Source organism: Mercenaria mercenaria, chromosome 12, assembly GCF_021730395.1.
Source record: "Mercenaria mercenaria strain notata chromosome 12, MADL_Memer_1, whole genome shotgun sequence".
Lineage (NCBI taxonomy): Eukaryota > Metazoa > Mollusca > Bivalvia > Venerida > Veneridae > Mercenaria > Mercenaria mercenaria.
Genome location: NC_069372.1, coordinates 23111566 through 23128910, shown reverse-complemented (window position 1 = coordinate 23128910; position 17345 = coordinate 23111566). Strand labels below are relative to the sequence as shown.

Genomic DNA, 17345 nt, shown 5'->3' with positions numbered 1-17345 from the left:
GAGTAGTTCTATTTTCACGAAGTGACATCTGGTCATAGTCAAACGGTTTGGAGTTTCATCTTGAGGCGAGTATTTAAAGGAATGGAGCAGAAATAAAAGCACTGTGGTAGGAGTTGCTACTTCTTGTTACGTACACCACTTCTCATTCTCACTTGGAAAAATACACCTTAACTCAAATAGCTGTGTAGTAAACAAGTCTAGAATTGTACAATACTGTTTTCCAATTCTTTATCAATATTTACTATAAAGTATACTAATAAACTATGACAAAATACAACATTGTTCTAAAAACAATTATCTATGAAACAGAACTTTGGTCCAAATACAGCATAATCATTTTATCTAAATATATGAAATTCATTTGTAAGTGCAATGGTACAGGAAATGATAAACAACACGAAAATCCTAGCAGACATTTGCAAATTAAGCCGAAGTGTGTTGTTAACTGCGAGGACGATCGATATTTCAAGGGTCTCATCTCAACATAATTATCCATATTTTGTGCGCCTATAACGGTAACAATGTTCAGCTATTATTGTCCAACTTCTCTGTGGAGTGATTTTAATTTCTTTTGACCGTCGGTCTGTCCATCTATTCGTCTGACCGTCAAAGAAATTATTTGTGTTACACATATCTCCGAAAGTATTTGACCAACCTTCACTGAATTTTATTCAGAAGCACCCGTGACAAAGTGCTCATGGTAAAGTAGTCTGATCACCCTATATCCGTCGTCGCTGTCCGTGGTGAACGATTTCAAATCTAACACTAGAGATCACAACTGTGGTCCAGTCATAATGCGACTATGTCAGAATGTTTGTCTAAACAAAATGACGTTAGAGTTTGAAACTTCGTCATAAAAGAGATCACTAGGACAATGAAAATATTTTTTTTAACACTGCAGCAATATTTTCTACTAGGTCTAAATCAAATCTGGTAAGAGTGTTTGTCTTTATGAAATGTAGTGCAGGTATGAAACTGGGTCATCTGTGGTCAATAGCATCACGTCACTAGGCCAAGTTACAAAAAAAGCACTATTGCCAAGCTTTTATATTGACCGATATGAAAACTGGCTATATTGTACGGCTTTATAAAACCTAGGTCAAGTCTGCAACTTGATTACGAGATTAAGTACCAGATGTCAACAACATTATAGGTTTTTTCCAAATGCACATAATTTAACTAAGGCGACCCCAATGAAACATCTATCGCTTCGCGGTTCACACTCCACTAGGTTTTAATTCACAAATGCCTGCTAGTCTTAAGTCCTAGCAAAGAAATTTCTTGACAATACCTACATAATTTAATATTTCCAAAACAATTAATACTTGGACTTCACAAAGACTGGCATTTCACAAATGAACTCTGAATAAAACAGTTAACCTGCCATTCGTAAGTATATCAAACATTACTATGTTGTTGTTGAAAACATATCAATATCTAACAAAATCAAACTTAACTATGTCATCATATAAATTTACTCATTTAACCACTTCAATGTATTTTTTAAGTCACAAAAATACACAAAATTGTCTGGACTTATAAACCAGCAAAAATGTTACAAAGCAAAATGACAACAAAAAGAAAATAATTTCGTTAGACCTAAAAAGAGCAATCAATATTTGGGTGATATTCTAAACAACTTTTCAAACTCACAACAATTGTATCTCTAATCAAATATCGGTATATTTCAGTGAAAATTTGACACAACATTTAATGAATAATTCATTTTTAAATATATAACAATCCAATTAAAATAATGAGCTGTGATAACCTTAAAATTAAAAGTCACGTAATGAGTGCATCCTGATGTTGGCTACTGTGTTAGTTTATGTCTTCTGCACGAGTAAATAATTTTGCTGCCAATATATTTGCGGCACACAGGTGCACATACTGAATTACACCTGGTTTATCTGCACTGCAGTCATATGACTCTCTAAACTGCTGCACATACGTGTTTTTGAGTTTAGGGTTGTCGGCTCATCGATTTTACTTCTGATAATATTACGTTTTAATAAAAATAAAATGATCATTAAATACTGTGTCCGATTTTCACTGAAATTAAGTATTTCATAGAGTTAAAAATATAAGTGTGGAGTTTATGAATTTATATTCAACCATTTTCTAGCACCAAAACTCAAGATCTACACCTCTGTATTCTTATAAAATGTTATTCACTCTTTAAAAGAAAAAAAAACTCTCATTTTCTAGTACCATAAATCAAAATCTACACCTCCGTTTTCAAATATATGCTAAATCACACTCTTTCTGAAACCACAACTAGTGTATTTTTTAATCTTTAGAAACGGGGGTGTGGTACTAAACACAATTGTATCTTTGCAGCATCTGATATTTTTAAAATCTTAATACGATACTAACAAAACGTAACTGCTAATCTTTATTTCATAACAGTTTTTTTTTCAGTAATTTAAAAACTATATATTCTAAAATATACTCAACACATTCATTACAAAACTGAGATTCAATAAAGTTGTTACCTTGATTTCTTCCTGTTCGAATTTATTTCCAAATTCACATAAATAAATAGTCGTGTCTTAAAAATCCGAAATTAAAGTGATCATTATTTCCATCATGAATACAACGTTCATGTTTTATCTGAATGAAAAATCATTGCAAATCTGCGTAACACAATATTTATGGTTACTTAGTCTGAATCAAAATATTCCATATTGAGTAAGTTATATTCTAGTTGTTTAACATATACACTTAACATCTTTCCCAACTCCTCTTCGATCTACTGTTAAATGATCATTTTATTCAAAAACCTGACAACGATAACAAACAGATACATATCCAATGAACTGTGACAGGTGAAATGGTTACCTTAAAATGAAGTCAAAGAATGAGTGCTGACCGCTAGTTGGCAAGTCGTGCTCTCTACAGGATTAATTTTTTTTGTAGCTAACCAGAAGACGCTTTTATGCGGACATGGGATTCTATTTCGAGACTGGACATGTGCCCTTAGTAAACCTGAACAAACTGAGCTCATCTGATTCTGTACAATGCAGTGAATGTCATATGTGTATGCATATATTCAAACAGCTATTTTACAGTTTTTTTGGCAGAACATGTACAAGTTCCTATCTATCTGCAAGATACATGTATTATCTACAGCAAATTTAAAGGGTTTTCCATTTCTTATAATCTGAAGCTTACAATTTATATTCGATTGTTAATAATATAGCATTACGCTGATTTTCGGACGCGACTGAGTTGGATGTAATATCTGACTGAAATGAAAAATGCAATTGAAAATTACACCTTCAAATTTTACTAGCATATTTACAATTAGAATTTTACTGTTCTGACAGACAAAACTAATAAGCATGTTAATTGATATGTTTCGTGGCATACCTGTCTCAACTAATATCAAAACAATTTCAATGTACCAAAATGATTACATACAGATCTGCAAATAATACATGCTTTTTTTCTATATACAGCAACAACATTAAAATTACTCATATTTCTCCATTAACATTCTAAATATTTACATATATAGTCTTTAACAAAATGTCTAATGGAAATAACACTTTCATTAAGCACTTATTTGCACACTTCTTTGACAACATGGCACATCCTTTCATGAATAAATTTGGTTATCTAATTTACTTCCCTGAAATATGCATGTTGTGTTACATTGTTATAAATAAAAATAAAGAAAACAATAATAATTACTTATGTATGTCTGTTCATAGCAAGAAGCAAAACAAAGAAGTTATATCTTTACATGATAACAAACTTTCAGCAAATTGCTTAAGTATTGCTTAAAGAGTTTTTATAACCTAAATTATTCTTTATACAATTTATGGAATCAGGTGCAAACAGACAAAAGTTGCATCTTCGAATATACTTATTCAACAACTCCTTCATTTTATTAACATGTTATCAAAACAAACTTCATGTGTGTGCATTATGAAAAACATGAATGTTCTAAAAGCAAGCAGTTCACTAAAAATAACTTATTCAAGTTATGTGTTTACAACTTAACTCTTAACATTAAAACTAGATGTGTCTTGATAGGACACAGGTACCCCTGCTTCCTGTCACTGTACATGGTTTCAAAATTCTAGGTGAAATGATTTTTGAGATATATGCAGCAAAAACTTTTAAGCACTTTAAATGTATTTTAACTAAGTCAATGCCCATAACTCTAGCTGTCTAGCTGAGTGAATTTATTTATTTATTTCAGTTTTACGGCGCACCAACACAATATAGGTTATATGGCGCCAAACAGGACTACAAATTTTGGTTCCACATCTCATTTACATCGAAATAAAAACATGAGGTATGGAATCAAAATTTGCATACCTGCTGGAATCACAGAGTTACTGCAAAACCAAGTGTTAAGACCCTATTAGTCGCCTCTTACGATCATGCACTAGCTGAGTGAAATCCCAATCAGAACACCAGGTGCACGACTTAACATGCTACATAACAAGCCTCTAATACTTTATGACTCTATGTAAACTGCTTTTTGAGATACATGTGACACAAATTTGTACACTCTTTCTACATATTTTTAATGAATCAAGGGCCATAACTTTGGTCTGACCGACGGAAATTCAAAACAGAACCCCAACGTTCACAACTGCATATGCTGAATAATATTCTTTTGGTGTCCATGACCCTAGGACAAAAGTTTTAAGAAATCTTATGCCATTCTTATTAATATTTTTGACCAAGTCCTCGGCCATAAGTCTAATCTGGCTGAATGAAACCGCTAACAAAACCCCAGGTGCACAACTTCACATGCTTAATAATTCTTGTAACGTTCCCTAATCCTAGGTCAAATACTTTTTAAGAGGCATGCGGTGAAACTTTAAGCCCTTTTCATGCATGTTTTTTTACTGAGTCAATGGTCATAACTCCGGTCTGGCTGTGTGAGATCCAAATTAAAACATCTGATGCTCAACTTAACATGCTGAATACCAATCTTGTGAGGTTTGATAACTCTGGGTCAAACACTTTTTGAAATATGCGCGACAAAAATTCGGATGGACGAATGGACACACGGATGGACAAGAGCAACTAAAAATGGGGCACAAAATTTACATTAAGATTCTAGATAATTCTTATAAGAGTTTAAATTTTCTAATCTGTTTCCATTTCACATTGGTCATTCTGCCTATCAGACTCTTCTGTCATTCTCTCATTTACAGTTTGCTCGATTGAATTAATCAGTTCATCAATCTCCATATCATCAACACACTTCTCAGTTTCTACATTTGAGCACTCTAATGTTTTCTTATCTGGATGCTTTCTATCATTAAGGTCAGTCTGTGGGGTAATTAACTGTTTATCGTCACATTCAGATGGCACCGATCTAAGGTTTTCACTGTCAAATTTTTCGAACAAATTTTTATCATTGTCTTTATCTGATAAGTCATCATCGTATTCATTTATATTCTCTTCCTTTCCATTTTTGGTGGTAGAGAATTTTGTAAATATGTTACTATCATTAATATCGGTCACATTTTGATTGTCAGTTTGGTCTGTAAATTTAGGTCCAGCTACCTCTAATTGCTCCGAAAGTTTACTAAATATGTTGCTATCAATATCCGTATCCATTTCTTCGCATGAATTTGACTCTTTTGCTAATTCGTGCTTTTCATCTGAATTCTGAGAAGACTGATTATCAACGTCAGTCAAATCATTTTTATCTGCATTTAAATTACCACATTCTTGTGCAGAACTTCTTTCAGATTTTTCATAGTTTATGTTCCCAAATGTGTCAAATATATTCTTCTCTGAATTTTCCACAGGAGAAACATCTGATCCTGTTTCAGCTCCATGATCTCCAGAATTTGTTACACAATCATTTGTAAATTTTTCAAATATGTTGTCCCGACGTTCCTCCACACTACTGTTGTCAAGTTCTCCTTTCTTGCACATATAAGACGATTCTCCGAGCTGAATTTCAGATGAAAATTTCTCAAAAACATTTTCATTTGCTAATTCATTACAAGTGCTCTCCAACTCTTCCCTTTTACTTTCAGCTAAAATTGGTTCTTTCGTGACATCACAATTCTCTGGTTCTGATTTTTCACATACAGCATTTTTCGGGTCAGAAATTGATTGAAATAGATTTCTTGGTGATAAAATTCCCTCATTCTGAGTTTCTTTAAATCCATCATTTGCAATGACATTTGTATTTGTACTGGTACAAGCATTATCAGCATCATCTTTCAATTCACTACGTTGAAGGTTGTGCATATCCTCATTCGCACAAATGATTATATCAATATTGCGAGAACTACAGTCTTTGTCCGACTCCTTATTATCGATAATGCTATCTATATCTTTGACGTTTGGGGATTCTTTTTCATTTTGCTCAGACTTACTTTTTGCGCCATTTGTTGATCCTAGTTCAACAGTTGCGTTATCTTCAGTTATAGAGAGACAATCGTTTTCTACTTCCATTTCTGTATCAAATTTAGATTCAGTCTCTGATTCTTTTTCTGTTGTTTCGGAATAAGTTTCAGTATTTTCACTCCCCTTTAACTTCTCCTTAGGTTCAATATTTCCAATCCCCTTTAAGTTCCCCTTAGATTCAGTATTTTTACTTCCTTTGGATTCAGCATTTTTACTCTCATTTACATTCTCCTTAGATTTAATACTTTCGATTTCCTTTAAATTCTCCTTTGATTCAGTACTTTCATTCCCCTTGAAGTTCTCCTTAGATTCAGTATTTTCTTCGACTTTAAAGTTCTCCTTAGATTCAATAATTTCACTCCCCTTTAAGTTCTCGTCAGATTCCGTATCTTCTCTTTCTTTTAAGGTCCCCTTAGACTCAGTATTTTCTCTCCCCTTTAAGTTCTTCTTAGATTCAGTATTTTCACTCCCCTTTGAGGTTTCTTTAGATTCAGTATTTTCACTCCCATTTAAGTTCTCCTTAGATTCAGTATTTTCACTCCCATCTGAGTTCTCCTCAGATTCCGTATTTTCACTACCCTTTGAAGTCTCCTTAGATTCAGTATCTACACTTCCTTTTAAGTTCTCCTCAGATTCAGTATCTGCACTCTCTTCCATGTTCGTCTTGTTGTGTTCATCAATTTCATCATTTTGTTTATCTTTCTGACAGTTCATCATATATGGTTGCTCTGCAGACTTCTCTGTTTCACTGCACTTTACTTCAATGTTTCCACTTGTACCTAAAGAAAACTCAACACCTGAAGAAACTTTAATTGAGACTTCTTGTTCTTTTTCATCAATTTGAAAGTCATCACATTCATCATCATTCAAATCATCACATTCTGCAAACTTAACATCACTTGGTGAAAAAGGTTGTGTTTCTATTCTGAAAATCTGTGTCTCATTTGAACCAGCATCTTCAGAAACACTATTATTAACTGTAATTTCGGAATTTTCCTCATATTCGCTGTTTGCCAAACGGCATGCAACTACTGGTTGCTCTTCTGGTATTGTTTGTGGTTTTGTAAGAGCAGTCACTGTCAGTGGGCATTCGTCTTTTTCACTTTCTTTTTTGTGGGTATTCTCCTCTTTATCTTCATTCAAAGATCCATCAGTTCTATCAAACTGTTTAGCACTAATATTTTCAGATTTATTCATGGACTCTTCTGAAGAATTTGTTGCCTTTGTACTTGTTTCAACATCTGATAACTTACCATCCTCATTTTCTGAAGATGTGTTGTTTGAACTCTCATCTGTTTCTATCATGATTCTTTTGAATTTTCTCTTTTTTGACCATCGTTTCATCTTCTTAACATTCACTGTTGGGTTAAAATTTACAAGCTTGATCATTCCACTGGTTGCTTTTCTCAATTCTCTATCAACAACAATTTCGTTCCTATCAGCATGACAATACCTCATATGCTGTGAAACCTTGAAGCTTGTAAACTGTGTGTAATCGCAATAGGCACACTTATAACGCATGTCTCCCATGTGTGAAGCAATATGTACACTTAACTCGAAGGTATTTTTCCCAAGGTAACTACAAAACCCACAAGACATTTTTGACTCGTCATCCAACTCAGTAGTTAACTGTGTAAATTCTTCATGTGCTATTAAATGAAGCCGGAAATTGAAAAATCCTGTCCCAGAATAACTGCAGTATTTACAATTGTAGTTTGTCGTGCCAGTTCTCTTCTGCTGCACTGGCTTAATTGGTGAATAGTCATTTTGCACAGACTCTGTAAAAGAAAAAAGGGGGAAGTTTTTAAAACTCTTAAAATGTTGTAGTTCTCTTGATATTGACTTGAAATAGTTTAAACCTCATCACCATTGTGACCTTAATTTTAGGCCCCAAAATCAATATGGAACCATCTGCTGACAACAGGCAACCATCCTACCAAGTCAGGTCACTGTAGGCCAATCCTGCAACCAATAATCAATCGGAAAATGTTTTCAGTCTCAATGTCGCTGTGGCCTTAACCTACTGACTCTAAAACAAAAGGGGTTATCTTATGTCCACGGTTAATAATTCCATGGAGTTTGACAACTGTTGGCCAATGTGTTCACAATTTTTTTTATCTGAAATTTGTGTCTAACGACCTACTGTCCAACCGACATGAGGAAAATAATGTATCCCCTCTTCTTCTAATGTAGGCATTCATAAAAACATATGACTGTAAAGTCCCAAAGAATCGAATAGCATATCATGTACACTGAAAACCTAGTTTTAACATCCCTTACACATATCCAAAGCAAAGTGTCCCGTTTTAGTACATGTGTGGGTCTAAACTTTATTCTCCACAAGTATCAGACAAGTAATATCTTTATAAAGGATGCCCAAATGGGTCTACGTTCCTCACCTGAGGACTCTGACCGAACTTGGCGAATATTTATTAAACAGTTTATCAAACAAGAGGGCCATGATGACCCTGTATCTTTCACCTGTTTAACTTGGCCTTGGAATCATCAAAATAAACATTCTGACAAAGTTTCATGAATATACAGGGTCATAAATGTGTTAACAAGCTTTTCCTTTGATTTGAGTGGTGGCCTAGTTTTTGACCCCACATGACCCAGTTTCGAACCTGGCCTAGGAATCATCAAGATATACATTATGACCAAGTTTTATGAAGATAGGGTCATAAATATGGCCATTAGAGTGTTAACAAGCTTTTCCTTTGATCTGACCGGGTGACCTAGTTTTTGACCCCAATGACCCAGTTTCGAAGATAAACATTTTGACCAAGTTTCATGAAGATAGGGTCATAAATATGGCCTCTAGGGCGTTAACAAACTTCTTCTTTGATTCGACCTGGTGACCTAGTTTTTAACCCCAGATGACCCAGTTCCGAACTTGGCCTAGAGACCATCAAGATAAACCTTTTGTGCAAGTGTGTGTATCAAATCAAAGCATAAATGAAACCTCTATATGACTGAAAGGGCAGAGAAAGAAAATTTTGACCCTTTCAGGGGCAATAACTCTAGAACACATGATGGAATCTAACCGGATTTCGAAAGGAACCAAGACCTTATTGTAACTTAAGTTGTGTGTAAGTGCGGTTAAAATCGAATGTAAAATGTCACTTCTATCGTGTTCACAAGGTAAAAATTAACAAATTTTGGCTCTTTCAGGGGTCAATCAGGAACCGTAACTCCAGAACATGATTGGATCTAATGGATTCATCATGGAATCCAATATCTATTGTTGTTAAAGATATTTTACAAGTCTGTATCAAATCAAACCATAAACGAAGTCTCTATATAGCTGCAAAAGCCAATTTTATAGTATATTTTGGCCCTTTAAGGGGCCATAACTCTGGAACCCATGATGGGATCTGGCCAGTTTGCTAAAGGAACCGAGATATTATGCCAAAACAAATTGTGTGCAAGTTTAGATAAAATCGATTGCAAAATGTGGTCGCAAGCCAATATAGCAAATTTTGGCCCTTTAAAGGGCCATAACTCTGGAACCCATGAAGGGATCTATTGTGTTCACAAAAAATGGGCGGTAACAAAAACTCAAGGTGAGCTCAAAATTGTAAAATAAAGTTGTTAATTTTTATTTTTACAGTGACACCCTAAAAACAAGGATAAATATATTCAACAGGAAAAGCCACGCCCAAAAAAGCGCAGCCACCCAAAACCTTTACCAAGCACATGGAAGCGCACACGATCAACAAACACACCCACACAAAGCAAACACACTAGAACAAAACAAGCAAATAAAGGAACACAGTGGGGCACCACCTTCGGATGGACAGAAAATTGAGTAACAAGAGCTATCCATAAGACAGCGCGCTCCACTATTCGGCGATTTGACAGTAAAATGAATTTATGTCTCGATAAGAGACCTCTACTTTAAAAGGAAGATACACTAAGATATAACTAGAATGAGGGTGTGCCCCCCCACTGGTACATTTGTCACAAATACGGGGAAATCATTCAAATGTTTGCAGTCTTAATGGGGTATAGCCTCAAAAAAAATGAAATGGATTCATTATTCTATACCATATACTTTTTGAGCTATGAGCATCACAAACAAAAAAATCCACTATTTTGGCTATTTCAAGGGCCATTACTCTAGAAATAGGGGGCAGACCCAGATGAAAATAGGAGGTGCGCAAGTTCATATCATGATAAAAATTCATGCAAGGTTTCATCAATTTATATCAAATACTTTTTGAGCTAGGCGTGTCATAAGGTGAAAATGTGCATTTTTTTGACTATTTCAAGGGCCATAACTCTAGAAATAGGGGGCAGACCCAGATGAAAATAGGAGGTGCGCAAGTTCGTATCATGATAAAGATTCATGCAAGGTTTCATCAATTTATATCAAATACTTTTTGAGCTAGGCGTGTCATAAGGTGAAAATGTGCATTCTTGACTATTTCAGGGGCCATAACTCTAGAAATAGGGGGCGGACCCAGATGAAAATTAGGTGGTGCGCAAGTTCATATCATGATTAAGACTCAAGTAATGTTTCATGAATCTATATCAAATACTTTTGGAGCTAGGCGTGTCACAAGGTGAAAATATGCATTTTTTACTATTTCAGGGGCCATAACTCTAAAAATTGGGGACGGAGCCAGATAAAAAATAGGAGGTGCGCAAGTTCATACCATGATAAACACTCATGCACCGTTTCATCAATTTATATCAAATACTTTTGTGCTAGGCGTGTCACAAGGTGAAAATGTGCATTTTTGACTTTTTCAGGGGCCATAACTCTAGAAATAGGGGGCGGACCCAGATGAAAAATAGGAGTTGCGCAAGTTCATATCATGATTAAGACTCATGCAAGGTTTCATGAATCTATATCAAATACTTTTGGAGCTAGGCGTGTCAAAATGTGAAAATGTGCATTTTTTACTATTTCAGGGGCCATAACTCTAAAATTAGGGAGCGGAGCCAGATAAAAAATAGAAGGTGCACAAGTTCATATCATGATAAAGACTCCTGCAAGGTTTCATTAATTTATAGGCATGTCACGAACTTCGGACGGACGCACGGACAAGAGCAAATCTATATGCCCCCACCACTCATGGGGGGCACAAAAAGACCCTACTACTCAGACTGGTTAAAGGTCAAGCATGGAAGGGGTAATGATGATGATGGTAAAGACATATTTTGAGTTTTAATTCATTATCTTATATAGTAGTAGTATTATTATCATTATTATTATTATACCAGATTTATATAGCGCCCTTTTCATGATAAACACATTCAAATGCGCTTTACATATAGCAAACGCAGCCACACAGGGCGCGAAATTCATCCTCTACTAGTACAGACAGAGCGATCTGACCAGAGGGACAGAGTGAGATAAAGCCCCAAGAACAGACAGAGAAACAGAGAGAGATACAGGCATGTCCAGCTTAGCCTAGCTCTTTGCGAATAGATGGTTCTTTAACATGCCCGGTGTATAGCACCAATACACGCGAAGCCGTCTTTCCTGGGAAGAACCAATACAGGCCTCTTAGTCAGGTGGGAGACACTCAAGAGCATCTCAGAAATTTCCAGTTCCTGGACCGGGATTCGAACCCCGGACCTCTGGATTGGCAGTCAAGCGTGTTACCACTAGACCATCGGCCCACCAGCACCAAAGTTATGTCCAGAAAACGAAGTTTGTCAAAACGTTTAAGTATGAAAGGGGCAACATTTGGTCAAAAGTACAAATCAGAGTTATGGGGATTGTTACCACACATGCAGATGATGATAATAAAGATGCATTTTAAGTTCCAAGTCATTATCTTATATTGTACTCAAGTTATATCCAGAAAGCGAAGATTGCCAAAAAACTTTAAGTATGAAAGGGGCACAATTCTGTCAAAAATACAATTAGAGTTATGGGGATGCAGATGACGATTACAAAGAAATAATTTTAATTTCAAGTCATTATCCTTTAAAGTACCAAAGATATGTCTATAAAAGAAGCTTTCAAAAAATGAACATGAATATAATTCCAAGTATAACATCTTGGTGACCTTGACCTTGGGTATAATGGGCCCAACCCCTGCACATACTTTGTTTGTATGCTGGACAATGTTTATTTGAAGTTACAGTAAGATATAAGTAATAGTAACAAAAATATGACAGAAAAACAAAGGTTGCCTAAAAACTTTAACCTTAAAAATAACCTAAGTATAACACCTTGGTTACCTTTACCTTGGGTATAATGGGCCCAGCCCCTGCACATACTTTGATTGTATGCTGGACATTCTTTATGTGAAGTTATAGTAAGAAATAAGCAACAGTAACAAAGCTATGACAGAAAAACAAAGGTTGCCTAAAAACTTTAACCTTAAAAATAACCAAAGTATAACACCTTGGTGACCTTGACCTTGGATATATTAGACCCAGCCCCTGCACATACTTTGTATGCTTGACAATGTTTATGTGAAGTTACAGCAAGATATAAGCAATAGTAACAAAAAAACAAACGTTGCCAAAAAACTTTAACCAAGAAAGCTCACACCAATGCCAACGCGAGTAGAATAGCCCCCATATTCCCCGAAAAGTTGGAGCTAAAAATGCTATTTATGTAATATACACTAAACCGCTTTAAAGCCACAACACTTATAATTTGTCTTACTTGGTAAAAGAACATACTGTTGTTTTTTATATTGTTTATTGAAATATGCGGTCTTCCTGTTTCGTGTGTCATGATTTTTTTTGCAAGTTCCTGGCTTATTTTCAGTTTAATGACATTTTATCAATTTTCAAGATTTGCACGAGCAAACCATAATCTTAAATCATTTTTTTTCAAAACACATTTGCGAAATATATGGTTTCATCCCATTATTATGAAAAAACAAAATCATTTCAAAAATAATACTTTAAAGCCATATAAAAGGCTGTTTGTCAATTGATAAAAATATGGTTTATACAATAAGATTTTTGTGTCCATGTTAAAAACGTCAAACCAACGGTGTATTGGAGTTTTCAAAGAACTGATGGTGACATGAGATCTAGCACTTCCGTTTGCGATGGAAATCTGTTGTTATCTTCAGAAATACAACAGTTTTAGTTTCTATCAAAGTCCCATTTACTTGCAATGCTATTGTGTCTAAGTTGTCTGAAAATCAAGGGTTTCATGGTATGTTTTATTTGGAAAAATGTGGCGTTCTCGGATACATTCACAGAAATTATAAACTTGTTAAAAACAAGAAATACCAAATACAAATAAAATGAAATAAAATGTTTATAAATTAAGTCTGAAATGATCTGAAATGATCTGAAATATACCACAAATTTATCACATTTTCCTGTTACTTTTAATTGGAAGGGTGTGCTTAAGGCCATAATAAATTAATTCCTAGATTATTATCCCCGCCCGCCCCCTCTTTTTTATGCCACCCCGACCATTTTTTTATTTCTCTCTCTGAAAAAAAAAATGAAACCAAAAATGTACGAACTGAAGGAAGGGTCCCATGTATTTGTTTAAATGCTGCTGCAAAATAAAAACAATAAAGCGTGACGCAAATTAAACTTACGCTCCTCCAATTGAAGAGCATTGTTGTAAAATAACAACTTTCACTATGGTTTTCATAATCATCGTGGTGGTTTTTTAACATGAAATAACTCTCAAAGACTGGTCTGTCTGCAATTATTCCAATACGAACTCATTCCTGGAGCTATAAAATGACTTTATTTCAGGCATTCTTGATCATAAAGCGCCGAACAATCGTGGCGAAACCAGCTGTATACAAGCGGTTATTGGTCGATCTAAAGTTGGTTCATCAAAAAAGCAGGTTTGACCCAGATACTATTACTAAATAAAATGTTGAAGTGTTGATAACATGTAATATGCGAATAAAAAAGAAAGTCTTGAAGTTTGTTTTTACTTTATTCTATTTTTGCCGTTTGTCTTGACTTGTACTCAGGGGTTCGTTTTATATATAAATAGCTGTCATTTTGAATATATAAGGCTTGATTGTGTGAGTTTAAACTAAAATATATCTCATGTTGATGAAAAGGACCCTTCATTTGAAATCCTAGGAGTCTGTATGTACACTTTTGCTAATTTCAAGAGTCAAAATCCCTACTCTGGGTCAAGTGGAACCCCAGTGTACAGTTGTTAAAAAAAAAAAAAAAGAGCTGTCACTAATGGTGACAAATGCCCCAGCAGCACCTTGATCTTTGACCTGGTGACCTTGACCTGGTGACCCCAAAGTCAATAGGGGTTGTGTACTCAAGAAGTACTATCAGCATGTGAAGTTTAAAGGTCTTGCCTGCAGTGTTTCGCGAGTAAAGTGCCTTCATGCAAAAAGTTAACATTGGCCCCTGTGACCTTGACCTTTGACCTGGTGACCCCAAAGTCAGTAGGGGTCGTGTACTCAGTAAGTACTATCCAGCATGTGAAATTTGAAGGTCCTGGGTGCAGTGGTTCGCAGGTAAAGTGCCTTCATGCAAAAAAGTTAACATTGGCCACTGTGACCTTGACCTTTGACCTGGTGATCCCAAAGGGGTCGTGTACTCAATAAGTACTATCAGCATGTGAAGTTTAAAGGTCCTGGGTGCAGTGGTTCGCAGGTAAAGTGCCTTCATGCAAAAAGTTAACATTGGCCCCTGTGACCTTGACCTTTGACCTAGTGACCCCAAAGTTAGTAGGGGTTGTGTACTAAATAAGTACTATCAGCATGTGAAGTTTGAAGGTCCTGGGTGCAGTGGTTCGCGAGTAAAGTGCCTTCATGCAAAAAGTTAACATTAGCCACTGTGACCTTGACTTTTGACCTGGTGATCCCAATGTCAGTAGGGGTCGTGAACTCAATAAGTACTATCAGCATGTGAAGTTTGAAGGTCCTGGGTGCAGTCGTTCACGAGTAAAGTGCCTTCATGCTAAAGTTAACGTTGGCCTTCATGCAAAAAGTTAGCGTTGTGACGAACGGACGGACAGTTTAAAACTAATATGCCTCCCTTCGGGGGCATAAAAACTAAATTCTCCCGGCCCCTTTTAAGACAAAATTTGGATGATAATCTAGGAATTAATTTATTATGGTCTAATAAAACAACCACTGCATGCATAATTATTTATAAAAACAATGGGATACTTGTATTTGTCTTTCTACTGTAATAAGCAGATTTATTAAAACATATTGCCGTTCTAAAAAATTGACAAAAGAGTTGAGTTTTTAAAGCGATTTCATATATAAAAAGTACAATTTTAGTGCCATAAATCTTGCTTTCTTCCAGTAATCTGTCTGAAACTTGCGGGGCCGCATTTTCCTAGAGCATTTGATATTTCTACCATGTGTTGTTAAAATCCATTCAGCCATGTCCGAGATATAACTCAGGACGAACTGAAAATGGACTATTTATAAATGTACAAAGGGTCATAAATCTTGAAATCCAACTAAAACTTTCAGAGCCGCATTTCATTACAGCAATAATCATTAAACTTTCCGCCATGTTTAATTGAAATCCTACAAATCAATTATGTGATAAGACTCCGGACGGACGGAGAAAAAAATAAATAAAATTATTTTATTTGTACTAAATATATATAACTGCAAAAGCCCATAAATCTGGTCTTGCTCAGCCAATCCAAATGAAACTTGCAGGACTGCACTGAACATTTCTACCATGTTTTACTGAAATAATTCCAACCAGTTCTACGACTCCGAACGGACAGAAAATCCAACAAAAACACTATATATATAAAATTGAAACGGGCCATAAATCTTGTCTTCCTCAACCAATCTGGATGAAATTTGCAGGGCCCATTGCCCTTTAGCAGTTAACATTTCTACCATGTTTAATTGAAATCCTTCCAACCATCTGAGATATGACTCCAGATGGACAGAAAATGGAATAATACACTATATGTAATGCACAAAGGGCCATTAATCTTGTCTTACTCATGCAATCTGACCAACAGTTAACATTTCTACCATCCACCTTTGGAGGAAGGGGGGGGGGGGGGAATTGGAATATGACTGGTTTACAAACCAAGGGAAATTTATCGGCAAGAATCATCATAATACAACTGCGCCAAAAATAGTATTATAAAAGAACTGTAGTCTAGTAAGAAAAATATCTTACCTGTGCCTGACCGTGCTGGACTGGACAAAGCTGATGACTTTCCTGGGGATGAACTATCAGATTTATTATCGGATACATCACGAGTTAAAACTTTTCCATACTTATTAATGTATTTGACAGTCTTCATCGAAGAATGGTGAGTTTTGAAGTGTTTGAATATATCAGAACTGAAAAAATATAACAAAAAGACCTTATTATAATATTAAACAGTCACAGTTGAAAGTACGTGTTTCAATCGTTAACATGTCTCTCCAGAACAAAAATACTAGCAGGCTCAAAATTTTTATTCAGTCAGATATATCAGTTTATTGCTGAGAAAATAGCACTTTCTCAAAATCAATTCATACTGGTTTGATGCTCTTTAAAAAATTTCGTAAATGCGATCCTGGTAAGTGGTAAGGCAATATAGCAAACGTGACTGTATTCTGTGGCTTTCTGCAAGTCAGTTATAATTTTCTTAACGTGAATCAGAAATGGGGAAAATATTTATCACAGAAAATATTCTGTCAAATCATCATGGAATACATTGCTTTGTCAGGCCAGACTTCAAAATTGCAAACTCTTGATAACACGTAGTCTTTAGTTCTAAATTTTTAGTGTATCGTGCTCAAATCAGAATCTAACCAGAATGGTGTCCATAGGACACGGATGTCCCTACATATTGTGCCATTCTCTAAGTAGTAAAGTTTTTAGTACAGACCATCTTCACATGAAGGATGTTCGACTAAAAGTTTGAAGCAAATTTTATTCAGATAAGGTTTACATTTGAGCAACTTTGAATTTATTCCTTAAACAAGGACTATCGATGGACACAACGCTCGACTATTCAACAGCCTTGTCAACTGAATGAATATCAAGGTCGAAAAAGGGGG

At 35.3% G+C, this 17345-nt stretch overlaps 1 protein-coding gene across 1 annotated transcript in view; it reads right to left on the bottom strand.

Annotated features, from left to right (window-relative positions):
* Positions 1–211: 211 nt before the first annotated feature.
* The window catches only part of LOC123534235 (uncharacterized), a 40368-nt gene continuing 23234 nt past the window's right edge, over positions 212–17345 (bottom strand). Inside the window, exons 3-4 of the mRNA XM_053519433.1 lie at positions 16474–16640; positions 212–8171 (exon numbers count right to left, since the gene is read on the bottom strand). Coding sequence (XP_053375408.1) covers positions 5113–8171; positions 16474–16640 — 3226 coding nt within the window. The 3' untranslated portion in view covers positions 212–5112. The remainder of the gene's footprint in view (positions 8172–16473; positions 16641–17345) is intronic.